The sequence below is a fragment of the Melanaphis sacchari genome, unplaced genomic scaffold (assembly GCF_002803265.2).
Source record: "Melanaphis sacchari strain LSU unplaced genomic scaffold, SCAv2.0 Contig20_pilon_pilon, whole genome shotgun sequence".
NCBI lineage: Eukaryota > Metazoa > Arthropoda > Insecta > Hemiptera > Aphididae > Melanaphis > Melanaphis sacchari.
This window is the reverse complement of record NW_020271042.1, coordinates 845,630-866,806: the sequence shown is the minus strand read 5'-3', so window position 1 is coordinate 866,806 and position 21,177 is coordinate 845,630. Positions and strand designations below refer to the sequence as shown.

At 25.7% G+C, this 21,177-nt stretch overlaps 3 protein-coding genes across 4 annotated transcripts in view; 1 reads left to right on the top strand and 2 right to left on the bottom strand.

Annotated features, from left to right (window-relative positions):
* The window catches only part of LOC112593526 (sushi, von Willebrand factor type A, EGF and pentraxin domain-containing protein 1), a 67,627-nt gene extending 64,822 nt beyond the window's left edge, over window positions 1–2,805 (bottom strand). The window contains exon 1 of the mRNA XM_025337944.1: window positions 2,340–2,805. Within this exon, the coding sequence (XP_025193729.1) occupies window positions 2,340–2,445 (106 nt within the window). The 5' untranslated portion in view covers window positions 2,446–2,805. The remainder of the gene's footprint in view (window positions 1–2,339) is intronic.
* Window positions 2,806–12,804: 9,999 nt separating this feature from the next.
* LOC112593522 (general transcription and DNA repair factor IIH helicase subunit XPB) lies at window positions 12,805–17,215 on the top strand. Its single transcript, XM_025337938.1, has 12 exons — window positions 12,805–13,012; window positions 13,667–13,756; window positions 13,844–14,085; window positions 14,169–14,480; window positions 14,706–14,950; window positions 15,023–15,129; window positions 15,546–15,668; window positions 15,733–15,906; window positions 15,977–16,245; window positions 16,314–16,478; window positions 16,549–16,884; window positions 16,952–17,215. Exons 1-12 carry the CDS (start codon window positions 12,985–12,987, stop codon window positions 17,186–17,188), a joined length of 2,328 nt encoding a protein of 775 aa, XP_025193723.1. The 5' UTR covers window positions 12,805–12,984; the 3' UTR covers window positions 17,189–17,215.
* On the bottom strand, window positions 14,360–20,974 carry LOC112593525 (calmodulin-A-like). 2 transcript variants are annotated; one of them, XM_025337941.1, is made up of 6 exons: window positions 20,691–20,974; window positions 20,580–20,613; window positions 18,273–18,374; window positions 17,419–17,703; window positions 17,315–17,357; window positions 14,360–14,451 (listed from the first exon to the last, which is right to left on the bottom strand). In XM_025337941.1, the coding sequence occupies exons 1-5, from the start codon at window positions 20,781–20,783 to the stop codon at window positions 17,326–17,328; spliced, it is 546 nt and encodes a 181-aa protein (XP_025193726.1). In that variant the 5' UTR covers window positions 20,784–20,974; the 3' UTR covers window positions 14,360–14,451; window positions 17,315–17,325. The 2 variants fall into 2 exon arrangements, with proteins under 2 accessions (XP_025193726.1, XP_025193728.1); XM_025337943.1 differs by lacking the exon at window positions 14,360–14,451 and adding an exon at window positions 17,123–17,215.
* Between the last annotated feature and the right edge of the window lie 203 nt (window positions 20,975–21,177).

Here is a 21,177-nt window from a genome sequence, read left to right as displayed (position 1 = left end):
TCTTGTGTTTAACACAGAGTCGTAAAATTATTATACATAGATAGTTGTATTAATAAATACCTGTTAATACGATAAGTTATATAAATTGTATAATAATGAAGGACGAAGGTCGTCGTCCACAATTACGTTAATACTAGACGTCCATTTGTCACATCATTATCTATTTATAATATTCCATTTGCATAATCACACGTACTTGACCATTTCATCTAATAATAATCTTTTATTTTTTATTTATTATTCTTATAAGTTATTTAAATATAATCAGACAATAATAATTTTTTTTTTTAATTTAGTTCGATAAAATTTTAAGCTGAATTATATAGATACCTTTATTATCTATAAATTACCTAGAATTAATACTTTAACACAAAATAAATAAATCTATACAATATGTTCAGTACTTTTAACATTTATAATATTAAGTATACCTATGAATAAATAAACATATATTATACAATATAAACCATTGGAACAAAAATCTTAATTTCTCTTAATATCTTATAAAAAATGATTAATGTTACTCGTCAATAATACTAATTAACGTATACTCCCATATATTATTGACATACATATTATATCTTTAAACCATAACTGAACTCGAAAGATTAAAATCTCTACAGCTTGACGCAACAAGTGGAACCAATTTTTAAATATAAAAAAAGGATGTGGTATAATACCTATTGTTTTGGGCTCATGAAATATATAACCTACAGACTACGATAGTAACAATGTTTTAAATTTCGAGAAATTGGACCAAAATAGTACGGATTGTAAACAATTCAGAAAATCGGTTTCCTGTTTAAATCATGATTTCAATGAAAGCAATTGATGCAGATGTTAACCTACTAACAATTATTGACATTTTTTTTAAATATTCAGTTATCAATCACGAATGGATTAACATTGATGTCAATATCAGCGAACAACTAGTGAGTAGTGAGGCTTGACAAGATTTATAATCCATTAATTTTATTTTTGCTATAATATGATAAAAATTTATTTTAAATTTTACAGATTTTTTAAAATAAACTCAACAATTATCGTTTTTCACACTATCGGCCATATTATTATTACGAGCTTACAAGGTAAGTCTTAAGTAATTTTGTTTTAATCAATTTATTTACACTTTATTAATATAATAAATATTTAATATAATTTATTACTCTGCCAATAGTTTACCTTACATACCATACCATATACCTTAAATTCTGTGATTAAACTAGTTAAATCTATAATAACTTAAAATAAATCGAATTATGTGGGCAGGATTATTATTTATATGTATTCAAGGTCAACATAATCGTAATAGAAGAATGCGTTTTGCAAAATGATTTAATCTTATTATATCATGCTGATAGATGACGTACAATATTATTAATAACACTATTTTATCACAATATATAAAATATTGCATGTTAATTTTAAAGACTGTCTTAATTACAACTTACACTATACATTACAATACATTATATAGTACAATTTTATTGAAACATAATATTATGTTGTATTTAATTTTAAAATCATTCATAACATTGAGAAAAAATCAAGTTCATCATACATAATATGGTGATTAAAAAATAATAAAACCTTAAACCAATGTTGAATGAATTTTATTTTATTTTAGGTAAAGATTATACATGTTTTCTTTTCCTAAATACCTGTGTAATATGTTTACTATGCATCTATGCATACACATTTTCAGGTTTAAATCTGTACAGAAATTGTGTTCCAAAATAAATTCATAATAAAGTTTAATCACATGGGATGTTTATAAAAATCAGACAAGGTTGAAATTTTAAAATTTAAATAAGTAATTTTTGGAACTATTTCAAATTAGTAAGCTTTGTTGGTAAGTACAAAAAGTACTTACAAACTATTGAAAAGTCATGGTTAAAAAATCCGTTTTAATTTTCTTTATTTCAAATAAAAAGTTTTGGTAATATCCTCTGTAATATCTGTATGATAATCACTCATCAATTAATAATTAGTAATTACTATATACCTATGAAATTATTTCTATGGCGTTTCTTAAGACATTCGCTGATTACTTATATTAGGTTAATAATAATCAACTTAAAATAGGTAACTATGTAGACATGATAAAATGTTCAGATAAATATTTTTACATAATTGTTATTGTATGAACCCAAAGCTCGATGATACAGTGATAAATATTTGAACAAGAATAACGTATCACTATTGCGTTAATAAATGTACACTCAATACAATCATACGTCATGTTTAATCTAATAAAGGTGTTAGCTTTAATAGTGATGAGAATATTAGCGATGAGGTGAGCTCGCGACATCCCTTATTAACTTTGACCAACGACTTACCTGTATTTTGACCGTCCGCAGCGAGCGCCAAGACGACGGTCGCCAAGACCGCGGACACCGCTAGCCCGGGACACCACCGCCGCCGCCCGTCCGGCTCGCGGGACATTTTCGATTTCGTCGCACTTTCGAGGGATATCCGTTGACTTCTGCTGCTGCCGGCACCACCGCGTCCGGCAAAGAGTATTATTATTATATAATTGTTGAAAACAGTACACGAGACGAGCGAGTTTGTAATTTACTATTACCGAAATGACGAAAAGATAAGAATATTATAATATTTTGTACCACGCGATCTATTACGACGATTTTTTTTTTTTTTTAATTTATTTCGGACACTTTAGCGTACGTGTACGCGGGGCCTTATTGTTTGCACGATCGCCCGTACGCGATCACATGGCGTTCGTATCACGAAGTTTCGATCCGTACACTGCGCGCGACGGCGTGCAAACCACAACTGACGACGGACAGAACCGTGGTCGTAGACCGTAGTCGCGGTGCGAACCGCTCGGCCTCGGAACCGGCACCGTCGCCGCCGCCGCCACTGGCTCGTGACCGGTCTTCGACGGAGGCCCGTGCGGACAAACGACGACCGTCACATGATAGTTGTAGTGTTTCGCGCCCCATAACGGTTTAAAAGTAATCATACAATTTACATGTGGAAAATTTTTTAAAATCCGAAATAATATTCTGTGATAATATTATGAACAACTAATCCGTTGTAAATGGAACCATCGCGAATTGAAGTACGTGCAAAGTTTCGAACGTGGGGAGGAATATCTATAGACGACTGTATAGAGTATAAACCATTATTAAGCCACGTATTCAAATAACACGATCTATTTTAAAATAGTAATAAAAGTATGCAGAGTTGAGTTCATTATAATATGTGGTGAGGTGGCACTTGTTTTACGCAAAACTTGGCATATATTATGATGATGTTTTTATTTTTTTCGTTTGTTTTTGACTTGTTGATAATGATGACCTCAAGATTTCAACATAGAAAATGAATATTTTATTTTATTTATTTATTTCAATAGATCATGTTATAATCAAATTACAATTATTTATCATTTTTAGTTCAACAATTAACATCAATAATCAATAACTATACAATAATATAGATATTTAAACACAAAAAAAAAATCTTTTTACATAATTATTAAATGATTCAATGGAATTAAAGTTAAATTAATTAATTTTTATTTTATTAGTTATTGACATTATCCTATTTATAGAAGAAACTAAAGCACAATTTGTATTAATATGAAAACTTAAAACATAGCGATAGACTTAGTTTTACATTAAAATAACTTAAAATTTCAGGGTAAATGATACAACTATTGACAAACTAAAATAAAAATTTCATACCTGATATTTTCCTTCATTCAGACAAACTGGAAATTTTAAAAATATTTAATAGTGGTTGATAAGAAAAATGTTACACTTGAGTTAAGTTACATTTGAAGGCCATTAATCGTAGAAAACGGTTTTAAATATCATGTAAACATTGAATTTGATATATTAAGTATGGCGACCAAACCACATTGTTATATTCTAATTTTATTCGGATTAAAGAAGTATAAAATAATGTTTTAAGAACTGTAGGATTAATGAAATCTTTACAATTTCTAATAATAAAGCCTAAAATTGTCGAAGATTTCTTAACTGCATATTATAATAAACGTTTATTATATGTAAGAGTTTAATTACATAGCACGCCTAAATTACTAATAATATCATTAACACGTATCAAAGAAGACTAATTTATATGATAAGACTATAAGTTAAACTTGGAACTTGAAATCTAGAGAATGATACCTATAACTTTACATTTATAGATATTTAATTTAAGTAAGAGTAAGTTAGTTTAGTTTATTAATTCTTCATCATTTTGAAAAAACATTCAAATCCATTTCAAAATACATAAATATGAGAATTTATTTGTCGAAAAAATTTCAAATCGTCAAAAAAAAACAATAAAATTATGGTGTGGTGCGTAGTTAGGTCCTTTTTTTAATTTACAAAGACAATCATCACACATTGGAGTAAATCGATTCATTATTTAAATGAAATTGAAATGTTGGAAAATTGTGCACAAATTATAGGTTTTTATCATATTTTCTTGTCTAATATACCTATATATTTTTATAGTTATGTTTATATATTATACATTTTAAGTATAAATATTTATTTGTTTAAATTTGAAACAAATTTGGGCCATTTAAAATAATAGGTATACTTAAATTACTTCACCTATTTAATTTAAATCAACCGTGCAATAACTGCGAACTGTCAAGTAAAACTTAATCTCAAAAATATGTATAGGTACACGCAAAAAAACAATCTGTAATATAACAATATCATGTATTCTCGTAAAATAACATGCATCTATATTACATGATTACGATGTTATATCCGTATTCCGTAGTACTATAGTTAGGTTGTAAAAACGTTTTATTTTTATGGATACACTGTTCGGACAACTCAGTATTTGTAACAAAGTATATAGCTTGATAGTTAATTTAATTAATCCATGGATATGGTTAGCGATTACTATCTCTGTTGATCTACAGTCTAATTCGCAATAGATCAATGATTAGGTAACAAATGTCCGGTGTTTGAATGAAAACATATAGAACCCTTACAATTATTACCACGACTGTAGCGTGTACGCCATGCATGACTGTTATCCGACCTTGCGCTAATAGTAGTTAAATAATATAGTTTTGCCACAATCAATACTGGAATGTGTATGATATAACTTAAGATTTCCTCCCAGCATGGGTCGTACTTTTGTACTTCTCGCATAATATGCCTAAACGATGTGTTAGAAGTTAGATATTACCTATGTGGTTAGTATTATAACTTGTAATAAAAATCATAATGCGATGATTGGTGAATACCTCAACTAAATTTTATTGCTAAGGTTTTACTTTGATTTTACTGATTTACAGACCAGCACACATTATGTGTTATTTAGTTATTATACGTATACTTATATATCTGAAATAACTAATAAGTGTACTAAATATAATAAACGTGAGGCATAAAGCATAAATTTCTTGCTAATAGGTTATAGGTATATTATGTTCTTTAATCTCTACCAGGAACTTGCTGTGAATAACAAATTATATATATATATATATATATATTATATATTAATAAAGTGTACATAGTAATGGTGGCCATGAATAGGTTCGCGAGCCACATGGATAAATACAATGATACTAAGAGCCTAAAAGTATATTGATACATTTCATAAAATTTAATATTTTTTTATAAATATATACCTAAAAAATTAAAATTCATAATAATAATATAAAAAAAAATTGATTTTATAAATAAGACACGAGCCGTATCTGACAATGACGAGAGCCACATGAGACTCGTGAACCGCAATTTAGCCATCCCAGCCAATCCTCAGGTACCTATATAGTATTACACATTAGGTACATAAGAAATTTGATTTACGTCTTAGTGCTTTACCTTCCTATTGCCTTATTGACGTACTCATTGTATGTGTAATGCTCAAAAAACGAAAATGTCTAATCGAAGTCATGAGTACTGATGATGACGAGACTCACAAATACTACACCTGTATAAAACGCATTACTCGTGGGAACAAAATATGTAGTCGCATTGGTACACACCGCTATCTCTATAAACAATTATAATTAAAATATGACTGATCAACATTTTAATATGGATAACTTAACTAAAATATAATTGATATATATGATTATACATATATATGAAGTTAGTGACGCTGAATCATTGAGAGTATACTAATATAGAGATTAATATCAATAAAGTCCAATAACCAAAAAGTTACAATTTATTATATTTTATGTAACTAAAAACAAAAAACTTGAACAATTTTTATACATGCATTTATTTTGTTTTTGTCATTAATTTCACTTCATCTCATTTGAGCCAACTTATATATTTAGAATTTATAGTTTGTATACCCATTTATTAGGTACTTGTACTATATTCTAAATTTAGTTTATGTAACTATATACACAAAGTAGTATTGGAATAAACAGATACTTCTAAGGGAAAGAGTTATGTATATAATATATATATATGGATGTTTCATAAAAACATTTTTTTGTTTTTGTATATTGATTAAGAAGCAAGGCGTTGAACACACTTTGTACAGTCTACACCACTACGTATACATTTCTCTACCCAACCCTGAATAATTTATTTTTGATTTTAAGGTATTTACTCCTTAATATAAAAGCCATACATCCTTAAATGTTCAATCTGGTTATTACATACAATTTTATACGTAAATAAGTGGTTTCCCCTGGTAATGGATTCATTCCCATTAAATTATATAGTAAGTAAGAAAAGAGAATCGATATTTCAAGTTAAATGATCACGAAAGTCGTGGATATTAGTGAGTTTTGAAAATGTTCTATATCCATAATCAATAATATCAATAGATACTCGTACTTTATACGAATTATTAATGTTACTATTTAATAATAATCTATTTCAAGTTTTGTTTCGCTCTCCCGTTAAAAAAATATAAATACACCATTTTGCTTACATTATTTAACAATGACAAATTTTTCTTGATCCTTCAATTTTGGGAGATTTTGTCCGAAAGACATATTTAACATAATTAATTTAAACAATTAAATTTATTATAAAAATAAGACTGGTTGAACGTCAACAAATTATTATTGCTCAATAGATATCAACATAAATGTATAAAGCATAATAATATAAATTATAATATTGTAAAACGTTCAAAACCCAATACGACTTATTCGATTGTATTTAACTATTAACCATTACCACTGACCTATAACCGTATACCTATATATTTGAACATTAAGTTTTGACAGCGTATACTTAAATCGAAAAGAAAAATATTATTAATAGCTTGTATATAAATATAGGTACTATAATATACATCTACATCTGAATTGTAATGAAAATTATACACAAAATCGTGAGACGTGCTTTACTTTATTCGACCAATATTATTTATTTGCCACAGTTGCGTTACATATACTTATATGTACATGTTGTATACATAAGTAATAAACATTTTAGAATTCGCGTGAATGCCTTCACGATTCTAAGTACTAAAATGATCCTGACATTTTAAAATAACTTATAGTCTGATCAGACCCGGACTGGGCCACTGTGCTATTATTCTACAGCACAGTATACCGTACGCCTTCAATTTTGTAGTAAAATACATACTTTATTTTTTTTAAACAATAAATGAGCAAAAAAAAGTATTTTTTTATATTGTATGTATGGACCACCTGTTTACTGAAAATAATAGGGCCTGGTTTCAATTCACTCCAATGACTTGATTGATATTTTATCACATATATATGATAAGATAAAGATTTAAAATTATTATTGAAGATAGAACGTTATATATAAGAAATATAATATTAATTTTTATATGTATTCTCTACATTTAATAATTTTTATATTATATCTAACGGCGTTTAAAAAGAAACTAGTGCAGAGATCTTCTTAATGAATAACGAAAAAAAAATTAATAATAATAATTAAAAAAAATATATAGTTACACACTTACACATATATTTAAGCAAAAATAAATTCAATCACTGGATGGTTTCTTCTTTCACCCTATTAATGTTTTTTAATATAATGTAGCACATATTCTTATTATACCTTTGGGTATAGATTGTATATTCTCTAATTAAAAAAAATAAATATATTATATCTAAAATAGATAATGTAATTGTGTTAATTATCACTAATAAATGTTTTAGTTAAGAAATTAAATTGATTTTTATATGATAAATTATTATTTTTATTATTATTTATGAATAATTCCAAAACACTATTGAAAATTTAATTATGACATGTGAAAATTTGTGACTATGTATCTTCATTTTTTTTTTTTTTTTTTTTTGTAATTATACAAATAACTGAATAACTGATGTAAAACAAAAGTTTATTAGCAACCTTTGCATTGAACTACCAAGTTTTTCAACTAAAACAATACTCAGTTGAGACTGTTAGCCTTGATATTTTACAATAATAAAATTATGCTAATACATTTTTCTAATATTAGTTAATTCTTGCCATAAAAAAAATATAATTAAACAATTTTTTATGTAACTTAAATTACCATAGATACTTGAAATTTTCAACGAATGTTTAAATTATTATTTCCTGAAGATGATATAATTTTCTAAGTATTCTAGTTTTTACTCCATAAATAAAAATAATTTGGGTAAAACACAATTGCGTACGATTTTACCAAATTTTTAACTACACCGCGATTTTGTACGAAATATTAAGTGCTGTTAATAATATTATTAATAAATTACTGACGATTTTATTTATTTATTTAATTATTTTACTATTAATAAGTTACTCTTATTAGGTATATTTTATTATTTTATATTGATTGTTATAGAAGTGTACCTACGTCATATTTTACTAGATGTTTATTAGGTATTATGGTAAAATTAATAAATTTGACAACGTTGCATACAATTTCATACGCAATCGTGTTTATTTTCTTTACTTAAAGGTATTTGTTAACCCATCTACAAACTTAAGCATGCAATTGTGTTGCCAAAAAGGACAAACACATACAATCGTGTTCTACCCAATAATTTCACCGAGTGAAAAAGCTTTAAAATATAATACAAAATTACTAAAAATTGTTCATTTACCAATAAAAATTGTCAAGAATAAGTATAGTTAAAAAAAGTAATTAAAATTTAACACATACACTATAGTAACTTAGTTTTCAGTTCTTAATATAACTAGGTAGAGTCGATATCCATTGTACAACAGAGCGATTATCTACTTTCCCTCTTAAAATTTTAGTTTAGGTTTGTAATTGATAAAAATTAATTTACATGAAATATTATTAAATTTTTTCAGGGTAAAAAAACTTGAGAGTATAATATGAAAAATTAGTTACACATGTTATACGGTTATGGCGTTTTTCACGGTTTATGAATTATCACGGTAATTTATTTTAGTTAGGTACCAACATTATAAAATCAAAAAAATAAATATAAAAAAGGTATCTATATTTATAATATGTTTTAATTCTTTTCCGTTATATTGACATTTTTAATGGAATTGTAAAGAAAGTCATTCAGTAACAATATAAAGTAGATGGTAGATATAAATTAATTAAATTTCTTAATTTTTGAAAAATACATTCTTTATTGCACCTAGTGACCAGTGGCCACTTATATTAAATATATACTTGCCAGATACGGTCGATTACACCCAAATGACTTTATGCTTAATTTTAAATAACCTATCCTATACGTGAATTCATACTTGGAAAGGTTCTCAGAGTTAATTATAATTTTAAAATATATAATACATTAAAATTTATTAATATATATATCTAGTCGTTTATACATTTATAGTTAGTATAAAGATTATAGTTAATAGCTTAATAAAAATCTTAAATACTTACAATTTTGTACGTAAATAGGTACTCACGACTACTCGCCGTCGATCTTAAGTTTAAAATTATTAAAAATGTACAGGTAATATTACTTATATATATATTATATTTTTATTGCCTACACTAAACTGCAAATACAATGAACATAATATTATATAATAATATATAAATTCAATCAATAATATTATTCTTCAGGTTTTCTTTGACAAGTATATTTCTATAAATTCTCAAGCATCATTAAGTAAAGAAAGTTTGCATTTAAATTAAATTTATTTTTATTTAATAAATCATCGTATTTATTTTCACACATTAGTTTTTTTTCTACATAGTATATTATATATTTAAATATATTTACTTAAAGTTTTCTTTAAAATTATTATAACGGACGACTATATTTTTTTATGTACCTGTCTAAATAAAAAAAAATAATAAATAAAATAATAATAACTATAAAGTAAAAATATTTTATATAAATTACAACATATATTCAGATTTCCCATGAATTCACAAATTCTTTCATAAGGTGTAAATTTGGCTTACAGATTTTAGAAAATTAATTAAGTATGTAAATTGAATTAAAATAAAAATTATTTTTTTTATTTAATTTTATATAATGGTGGATTTACCATATTCAAGACGTTATATAAAGAATAATGAGAATCGATATACTTAACTTTTTTATATTCCTATTATGCTAATTATTTTTATGCGAGAATTTTCGGCGACTCGCTGTCACGTGAGAACTTATTATTTCGTATGATAATACTTAGGTTATACTTGTAATACTTACACAACACGTAACGCACTACAATTTATAAATATAGGTACATCAGCATAAAAGTCCAGCGTATATAGGAATAGTATTATGTGTAGTTAGATTATTGGATATTGGTGTATCGTATATAATATTATATAATATATGAATAATATATAAGTGGGATATCTAATTCAAATAAGATTTCCACAAATCCAACCCTTTCTGGATCAAACCTAGTCTCTGGTAAATATTGATCAAAATTGAAATCCGACAGAAAAATCCCAAATCTAGGCAAAAATAATTTTTCTGCAACTCGAATCTCCTAAAGCATCTAAAATCAAATTTGTTGGAAAATTATTAAAATGTACTAAATATAGAATTATAAGAGACGCAGGTTATGATAAAAAATTTTGCGTATGACATTATATGACAAATGTGTGTTATGCATCACGGGCATTTTAAAATATTCATTAACAACTAACATAATTAGAACTATCAAAATAAATAACGGTTTCTTTTTTTCTTTACCTTGAAACTCTTTTACTTCTACTTAAAACTTTAGAATTCGTAGTTAAAGATAAATTGTTTTCAAAATTAAAAATTTTAGGAAAAATGTAAAGTTTTAATCTAAATTACTACTTTAGTGTCGGGCATATATAGATTCATTCAAATCTCTGTTAGAAAAATGTTTTGAATAAATCATTGAAGACTTATCAGGATTAAATTTATTTTTGTTTACAAAATGTAATTCTCTTACATTTGATTTGACTTTTTCCAACTGGGAAATCTATAAAAATGAATTTTTTTCTGGACCAGTTATTTTTGAACTGTAGGTAGTCATTTGCAACCAAAAATCGAACACAATATTTTAATAATTTTGAACGAGTAAATATTCAAACAAAATTATTGAAACACAACTATCTTTATAAGAAGACCACTGCAAGTTAATAAATGGATAAATAGTAATAATATACGTAATAGCAGATTAAAAACCACATCATTGTAAAAACAATATTTTCACTGCTCCACTCAAATCTAAAATTATAATTAATCTGTAAATATATAAAATATATTTCACAGCCTTAATAATGAATTATCATTTTAAATTAATCATCTGTAAATTAAAGTATCAACAAGACGATAATTTTACAACGCCTTCAATTTTAATTTTAACTTTGTAATTGTTCTCATTATCTGCATTAATAAAAAGTACCACATTGTTAGCTATTATTGGTAGCACTGCTTACGCGTACTCCAGTATACGAGTGTACGACCCGGCAGCCAAAACTCAAATAATTTGGATATTCTGTTTCTGTTACCGCTGGGTTGGAACAAGTGTCAGTGGACGAACTGCTACATACCCTTACCCTTGCTAAAATTGTTATTTTCTTGTTTATGCTATATGCGTTGTTTTATTTTTATTGTTGTAATAAGACTTTCCTGTCTATTAACTTTGTTATATTTTACAATATCTCCTTCAAAAAATGTATCATTAAAATAAATAATTATACATCTATAATAAGTAGGTAATTACAAAAAAAATATCATTAGCAAACATGTTATACAGTATAGTTGTATAATATGTAGATTAGTTATGAAGTTATTTAAACAATAACATCAACACTTATTTTCGCGAATATGACATTCTTGGCTCTTTTTCTACAAAAACGAAATTAATAATGTGGTTTTTACTCATAATGAAATCTTTCAATAACTTAAATCTAAGATTATTTCTATCAATTTTTAATGACATAATTTTTTTTATAACTTAGAAGAATTTTTAAAACTCAAATGAAAAGTAATGATAAACTTATTTGTATACTCGTTAAAATTAAGTGCGATTTAACTTGATAACATTATTATAATAATTAATAATTATTTATTTTTACGAAAAGCGCGGTAAACAATTCATGTTAACTATGCAATAGTAAAATAAAGCGACAGAAGACAAACCGATCTAAACGATCGAATTTCTGAAAACCGCTTACACACTTATTATAAACCTGGATCATTTTAAACCAGTTTAGTATATCGAATTTCTAGTTTTGAAGAATAATTGTTTTGCAGAACATATTAAGATAGTAATATAACAGAATATATTTTGATAACATATTTAATATTTTTTTAATTGTTCTGTGGTAATATGGTTGATACCATTATTGTTCTGTGATACCATGAAGATTGAGCTATGTTCATGGTTCATGATTGTATTTGATAATTTGATAGTAATATTTTTATCATAAACTAAGATAAGGTTGTTTATGTTGTGAGTTGTGACATAGTTCATAATTATTATTTCATTACCTACCGGCTACGTTAAACTTTGTTGTGTGGTCGACGGTTATTGTAAACTACTTACAATTACAATAATCTGTATTATACATTATACCTACATGTTCCTTAATTTTCCACTACACACGTGTTTGTATTAGATTAATTAAAAAATGGGCAAAACGAAAAAAGAACATCCAGGTAATTTTTATAGTTGTTTACTATAGTTCAAGAATAATTTATAGACTTTAGTACTTTCAATACAATATGATATCCCCAAATTATACAGATATAATACTTAAGTTGAATTGTACATCTTGAATCAAAACAATTGTTAATTTTTATTTTTTATGGGGTTAAAAATATTATATCATTAACTCGCTAGACCAATCTGCTACTAATGAAATTAAAATATTTAACAAATCTATCAATAGTATAATATACTATTTACTTTTATAATTATTGTTTATATTCTTTTAATGAATATTAAAATATTAGTATTATATTTTTTTATATTAAAGAATTATAAGACAACTTATTAAAATATATGTTTAATGATCATAAAATTTTAACATTTTAATTATCTAAAAAAAGTATCATTATTAACTATATATAATTCACTATTAATTTTTTTATCCATTTCTATAGTTAGTAAATAATAATACAATTTTAAAAAGAGGTGAATGAATTGGGTATTATTATTTTTATTCAAAACTTGTATTTTTAAAATTAGTAATTGTATACACTATTTATAAATGATTATATTTTAAATTAAATTTATTTAGCTATATAATATATATTTTATAATGTATTGGTAATTTTTCTAAATTATTTAATAAATATTTCTCTTTTTAGAGAAAAGAGGCAGAAAACGAAAGAAGGATGATTTTGATGAAAATTCTATGGGATTGGATGATCCTGTTCTATTAGCTGTTAATGAAGAAGGTAATTAGTTTAAATGTATTTTAAATAATTTAATTACACTAATGAATTTACATTTTTAAATAATATTTTCTTTAATTTATAATTCAGAGGGTTTACCAAGTGCCGCTAAAAAATCTGCCGAAACTGCAATAAACAGTGTTGAAGATGAGTTTGGAGCTAAAGACTATAGATCACAGATGAACCTTAAAATAGATCACGCATCTCGACCATTATGGGTTGCTCCTGATGGACATATATTTCTTGAATCATATTCTCCTGTGTATCGCCATGCTCATGACTTTATGATTGCTATTGCTGAACCAGTTTGTAGACCAACTCATTTACACGAAGTAAATATTTTTGTTTATTGTGTATTTTTAAAATTTGTTAGATTTTATAACTTAAATAAAATTTATTTTATTGTTTATTTCAGTATAAATTAACTGCTTATTCATTATATGCAGCTGTAAGTGTTGGATTAGAAACTAATGACATAATTGAATACTTAAAACGTTTGAGTAAAACAAGTATACCTGATGGTATAATAGAGTTTATAACTGTGTGTACACTTTCTTATGGAAAAGTTAAACTTGTACTTAAACATAATCGATACTTCATTGAATCACAACATCCAGATATTTTACAAAAGCTTCTTAAAGATCCTGTTATTGGTTCTTGTCGTCTTAAAAGGCTGGAGGATACTGATGCATTAATCACTGAAGAACAAAAAGTAGAAAAATCACATGTAATATATTTTTATTTATTTCTATTTTCTTTTACAATATACTTTTAGAGTTAGCAAATTACTTTTTAGTTACTAAAAAAAAAAATTAGTTTTAATATATTAGAATATACTTATTAATTTTTTATCAAAAAATATAACATAAAATGTAATACTATTTTGCAGTTATTTATAAATAATTAATGAAGTCATTATTGCATAATAAAATAAATATTGCTTTTTTTCTAGTTTCCTGGAGATTCTTCAAAAGATAAAGAAGATCATTTGAACGATGTAGTTCCAAAAGATATAACAGATTTATATGAAAAAATTGATAAAGTTGAAGAAGAAGAAGAAGAAAAAACACAAAATCTTGTATCATTTGAAGTTCAACAAGAAAAAATTGAAATTATACAAAAGCGTTGTATCGAGATAGATACACCTCTTTTAGTTGAATATGATTTTAAAAATGACAAAATCAATAAAGACATTAAGTAAATATAAAGATTCATTTAATATTAAACTATTTAATTTTACAAGTAATAACTTTTAATTTAAATATGTAGTATAGATTTAAAACCTCAAGCAACATTAAGACCTTATCAAGAAAAGAGTTTGAGAAAAATGTTTGGTAATAGTCGTGCAAGATCAGGAATTATTGTGTTACCATGTGGTAAATATAAACCATATAATTTACTAATAAAATTTAATATATAACTTAAAGTTGTCATCTGATAACTTAATATAGTTCTAAACCAATATTTTTCAGTATTTACTAAATCTATTATTAATAAAACAATTGGTATCCGACATGGTCAATTTACTGCTATAGACTTAAGTTTAAATAATACTTGAATAGCAATATTTATTTAATAAATACTTTTGATAATTTTGTTTGTATTAATTGTCAGCTACTGGGTATGGTAAATTACCAGGAAAATTATTGAACTGAAGTGGTGCTAATTGAATAGTCTACCAAGTTTTAGGATAAACTTTGTATAAGATTTTTTAAATTTTAAAAATTTGTACTTTTTTTAGTGAGCTAAAATATTTTAAATATAATGTTTACATATTAAATGTTGTTTTTAGGTGCTGGAAAAAGTTTAGTAGGTGTAACAGCTTGTTGTACTGTACGTAAACGTGCATTAGTCCTATGCAATTCAGCGGTATCAGTTGAACAGTGGAAATATCAGTTTAAAATGTGGTCAACAGGTATGTATTATCATTTGGAAATTTAAAGGAATACATATTTAAAATTATATGATTTGTTCCATAGCTGATGATAGTTTGGTGTGCAGATTTACATCTGATGTTAAAGACAAATTAATGGGTTGTGGTGTGTTCATTACAACTTATTCAATGATAACACACACACAAAAGAGATCTTGGGAAGCTGAACAAACAATGAAATGGATTCAAGAACAGGAATGGGGTATAATGGTATTGGATGGTAAGAAACATAACTATCACAGTTTTTTCAGCAGAAATTAATATGTATTATGTTTATTTCAATTTCTTAGAAGTACATACTATACCAGCTAAAATGTTCCGGCGTGTATTGACACTAGTTCAATCACATTGCAAATTAGGCTTAACAGCCACATTATTACGAGAAGATGATAAAATTGCCGATTTAAACTTTTTAATTGGTCCTAAACTTTATGAAGCTAACTGGTTGGAATTGCAACAAAAAGGTTATATAGCCAAAGTTCAGTGTTCAGAAGTATGGTGTCCAATGGCTCCAGAATTTTATCGTGAATATTTAGCTACTAGAACGTGTAAAAAAATGGTATTGTAATACAATTTTGTTTCCAAAACAATATAATAAATGTTACTATTAACGTGTCCTTTGTACAGCTTTTTTTTGTGATGAATCCAAATAAATTTCGTGCTTGTCAATTTTTAATACGTTATCATGAACAACGAGGAGATAAAACTATTGTATTTTCTGATAATGTATTTGCCCTTAAGGAATATGCCTTAAAATTAAGTAAGCCTTTTATTTACGGACCAACATCTCAGGTAATAAATCATAATTAATATTTTAAAGTTCTTCATAATTAATATGTATATATTATTTTTATATGTGAAGGCAGAAAGAATCCAAATATTACAAAATTTTAAATTAAATCCAAAAGTGAATACCATATTTGTCAGTAAAGTTGCAGATACATCATTTGATTTACCAGATGCTAATGTTCTTATACAAATTTCCTCCCATGGTGGAAGTCGACGTCAAGAAGCACAACGTCTAGGTCGTATCTTACGAGCTAAGAAAACTGCAATTGCCGAAGAATATAATGCATTCTTCTATACCTTAGTGTCACAAGACACAATGGAAATGAGCTATTCAAGAAAACGGCAAAGATTTCTTATCGATCAAGGATACAGTTACAAAGTGGTTACAAAACTGGCTGGAATGGATGAGGTAATTTATACTTGAATAAAAATTGGTATACAACCATTTTGTAATTATATTGTTTATTTTACTTTAGGATCCAGAGCTTTTTTATTCTAGTAGAGAAGACCAAGGTTTATTATTAAGTAAAGTCTTAGCAGCCAATGACGCAGATGCTGATGAAGAAAGAATGCCGTATGAGGGTACATCCAAGTCCTATAAGAAAATGTCTGGTAAAATGAGTTCTATGTCTGGTGCTGATGATGCAGTTTATGCAGAATTCAGAAGAAATTCTGGTGTAAAACATCCATTGTTCAAAAAATTCAGAAAGTGATGTTTAAAATAATATCATGTTTTTTATCTAATAAAATAAATGTTAAATTTTTAATCAAATCAAATGCTTGTACTCTAATAGTATTAAGTTTATAAAACAAGAATTAAAACTATCTATTTTGCTTACCGTTATTTGTTTTATTTCTTAGGACTTATTATTGTGATAAATTCTAAAACAGAAAATATTTTTATTGTTTTTATTCAATTAAAAATATTAACATTTATCCTTACCTTTATAATCAATTTTTTTATCACCATTTAAATCAGCTTCTTTTATCATATCTTCAATTTCTTCATCAGTGAGTCGTTCTCCAATACTGCACATAACACGTTTGAGTTCATCGAATGTTATGAATCCATCACCATTTTTGTCAAATACTCTAAATGCTTGGTGCATTTCTTCTTCGCCATCTACCGCTCTCAGTTTTCTAGCCATCATTAGTAGGAATTCATCAAACTCAATACTACCATTGCCATCTTTATCTACTTCTTTAACCATACCTCTCAAATCAGTTTCTAAACATAGGTTTATAAAAATTTCAGATTCAATAGTTATTTGTTAAGTATTCTTTTAGATTCTGAGGAGATACCTAGATGTATTAATGCTATAATAATTTTTTTTGTGTATCGTGTTTTCTTTAAAATGAGTTTGAGGTAGCAAATTTAATTTAGTTGATACTTTTAGAGAGGGAAGTATAAGGTGAATTATTCTTATAATCTTATTACTCTTATTAAAATTGTTAAAAAATTGACAAATCAACATGGGAAACAGTAATATTTACATAACATAAATTTACAATATAAAACTATTTTGTTTTTTCTTTTGTTCTGATCATAAGAAGAACACTATTAAATATTTATTTTACATTTTCCATACACCATAAGTGATAAGTGTTTGCTCTCTGTAAGATATTTATGAGCATTTAACATTTTTTCAATATTCTAATTTCTATGATAATACAAGTACTTATTACTCGCCAATTCGATCAAAACGTTTAGAAATGTATTAAAAAGCTCCTAAATTGTCTTTATAGTAATTTAAAATTATTAAAATATTATAATTTAAATCATAAAGATTTACCTACCAGTAGGCTTCTGTCCCAGAGATCTCATAACCACTCCTAGTTCTGCCTCAGTGATCCGTCCATCATGGTCTTTATCAAACAACATAAATGCTTCTTTGAATTCTAAACAAAAAAACTAATTCATGAATATTATTTTTTTATTTAAGTATGGTATAAACTAAAAAGCATTGAAAGTTACAAACTTGGGCACATTAACTAATTATATATATTTGTGAAAATTATGTACAAAGCTAAAAGTTCAAAAAATATAAATAACAAATATAATAAATAATATGTACCTAATATTTAATAATAATTAATAATTATATCATATAGGTAATAACTTTATTTTGTTAATGTTAAAATATTTTGTATCTATCAAACCTTATTCACAATCTTTATGATCATAATAAAATAATTGTTGAAATATAACTTATTCTAGGTACATAGTTTGGAAGTTAGCTCGTAATATCTGTCAGTTATTTATGTTATCTATACTGACTATATTATTGCATTATCCATACAGTATACACAATACATTGTTTTATGTAAATTTAATATTAGGCATTTGGAGTTAAAAATGTAATTTTGTTCTCAAAAATACATTTTACGAGAATAATGATCCTATCGACCTATTTTGGAGAACTAGCTAAATTTAGTTATTTATTTTAACAATAGGTAGAAGGAAATATTCTACAACTCGCATTAAATTCTGTTTGTCAATATTTTAATCTAAAAGTTAAATATGCCATTAAAAAAAAATATTTATATATATATATATAATTTTAAGCTATTTTTACATATATTTGATAGAAAATAAAATTCGATGTTTAACACAAGCTGTGTAAAGTCTTCTTATTTTAGTAAAAAAAATAGTTATTAAAATCTAACAATGCAATGAGATTTGAGAGTTTTTACTGTGAAGTAATTTTCGTTTATATGGTAGGTACACCGCATCTCCCAACCTTTTCTTCTAATCAGTATCTAATAGGAAGTATATAAGTGAAAAAGTATTATAATCAGAATGACAACTAAAATATTATATGAATCTACAAATTGTAAGGAATTGCGAAAAATTTGAAAAATCGACGTAGGAAATATAAATGATGAAATAATACGATTGTGTATAGCTAAAATTATAGTTTGTTGTGTACAATATTATTCTAAGGAAAAATTAAGTTGAGTAGCGCACAAGTAGCAATTTATTAATTATCACTAACAATACAGCATACACTAAGTACTTACGTCAATTGTCAGTCTTTGGAAACTTTATATCATTATACGTAGCACTAAGTAATAGTATATATTATACTAGCCAATACGTACAATAAAATATTATGTTCATTCTACCGTGCGAATACCTATTCTAGTATTCTATACATACGAATATTATGGATATATATTTTTAGCGTCGACTGTTATTACAATTTAGATAAAATTATTATTATTTTATAAGTCATATTACATAGGTATTTAGTACCTACCTATAATAAAGGCCAATGACCACATGTCTTATATAATATGTTTTAACCACAATTCAAAAATCGCCTGAACATTTATTTTAACAATAATAAACGGTTTATTAATTGTATTAAATTTATCTTTGACAAACACTTTTCCTAATTTATTCATTACATTAAGATTATATTGTAATGTAGATTAAAGGTTTTATATGGCTATATTCCAGTAGGTATCCCATTTGCATTGGAATCATTGGATGAAAAAACTTGCGTATCTAGTGGTTATTCTCTGTCATTATAGACTATAGCAGAATACAAAATTACGTGCAATTTACATTTAGTCGACAAAACACATATTCATTGCCATTATTATACATTGAGAATGCTATTCTTAAACTTATCGGTTGATTCGATTTAATAAAACAAGTTTTCATCAAAGAGACTGCGAAAAACACTATAGTTTTTTAATATAAATTAATAATATAAAATCTTTATTTATGCATTTTTATAATTTATTTTATATGTACCAACAATCATAATGAGAATAAACAAATTGTATTACTATTATAAATTAATAATTTAATAGCCAATTGTTAGATAGTTATTTTTATTTATATTATAATCCTTGCCTCCGCAATTGTTAAGTAGATACCTACTTGTTACATTTTATTTTATAAGTAATGCCATTTCTTTATTATTTTAGACAATAAGATATTGAAGGAATTAATACGCTAGGCTATAATATAGACAATGTAGTATATAAAATAATATTAATATATTGTATTGTATTGTAATTAAGTTGCTTTATACGTTAAATAATACAACAGTAGGTAACTAATTGAATAAATAAATATACAAAAAAATTTACCTGCAACTTGATCTTCAGACAAACCATATTCATTCTGAAATAAAATTTTGTTGTAAGTATTCTTACTTCTCACTTAAGTTATTTAAAATAATAAATAGTGTTAGGTAGTACTGATTGAGTCCGTATGTCATATCTACTCGTCAGTTTTCTTATTCTCGAATATTCATTTTTATAACGGTCATTATCGCTATTTTTTGCACTCATTGTACTTTGTATATCTGTAGACGATTATTTGATTGATTTATACAAATTAATAAATAATAACTTTAGTTATTTTTTTTTAAATAAAAATATGATTTAAGAAACTAAAAGTTTGAACCACATTTTTCGGGTAAATAAAACATGCGACCGTGCACGGTATAATTTTACTATAAGTATACTAGTATATATTTACGAGAAAAATAAAAAGAAATTGGCGTCGTCATCTTCAGAAAGTTGGATGTGTTTATTATTTTTGTTATTAATATATATTAATACACGTATTAACGTCTCCCACTGTAGAAAATAAGCCAATTTATTTTTAGATGAAAGTGTTAAACACTTAAATTGCTACTGGATGAAAAATTATACACAATACTAATAAAGAGGTAATAGTAAC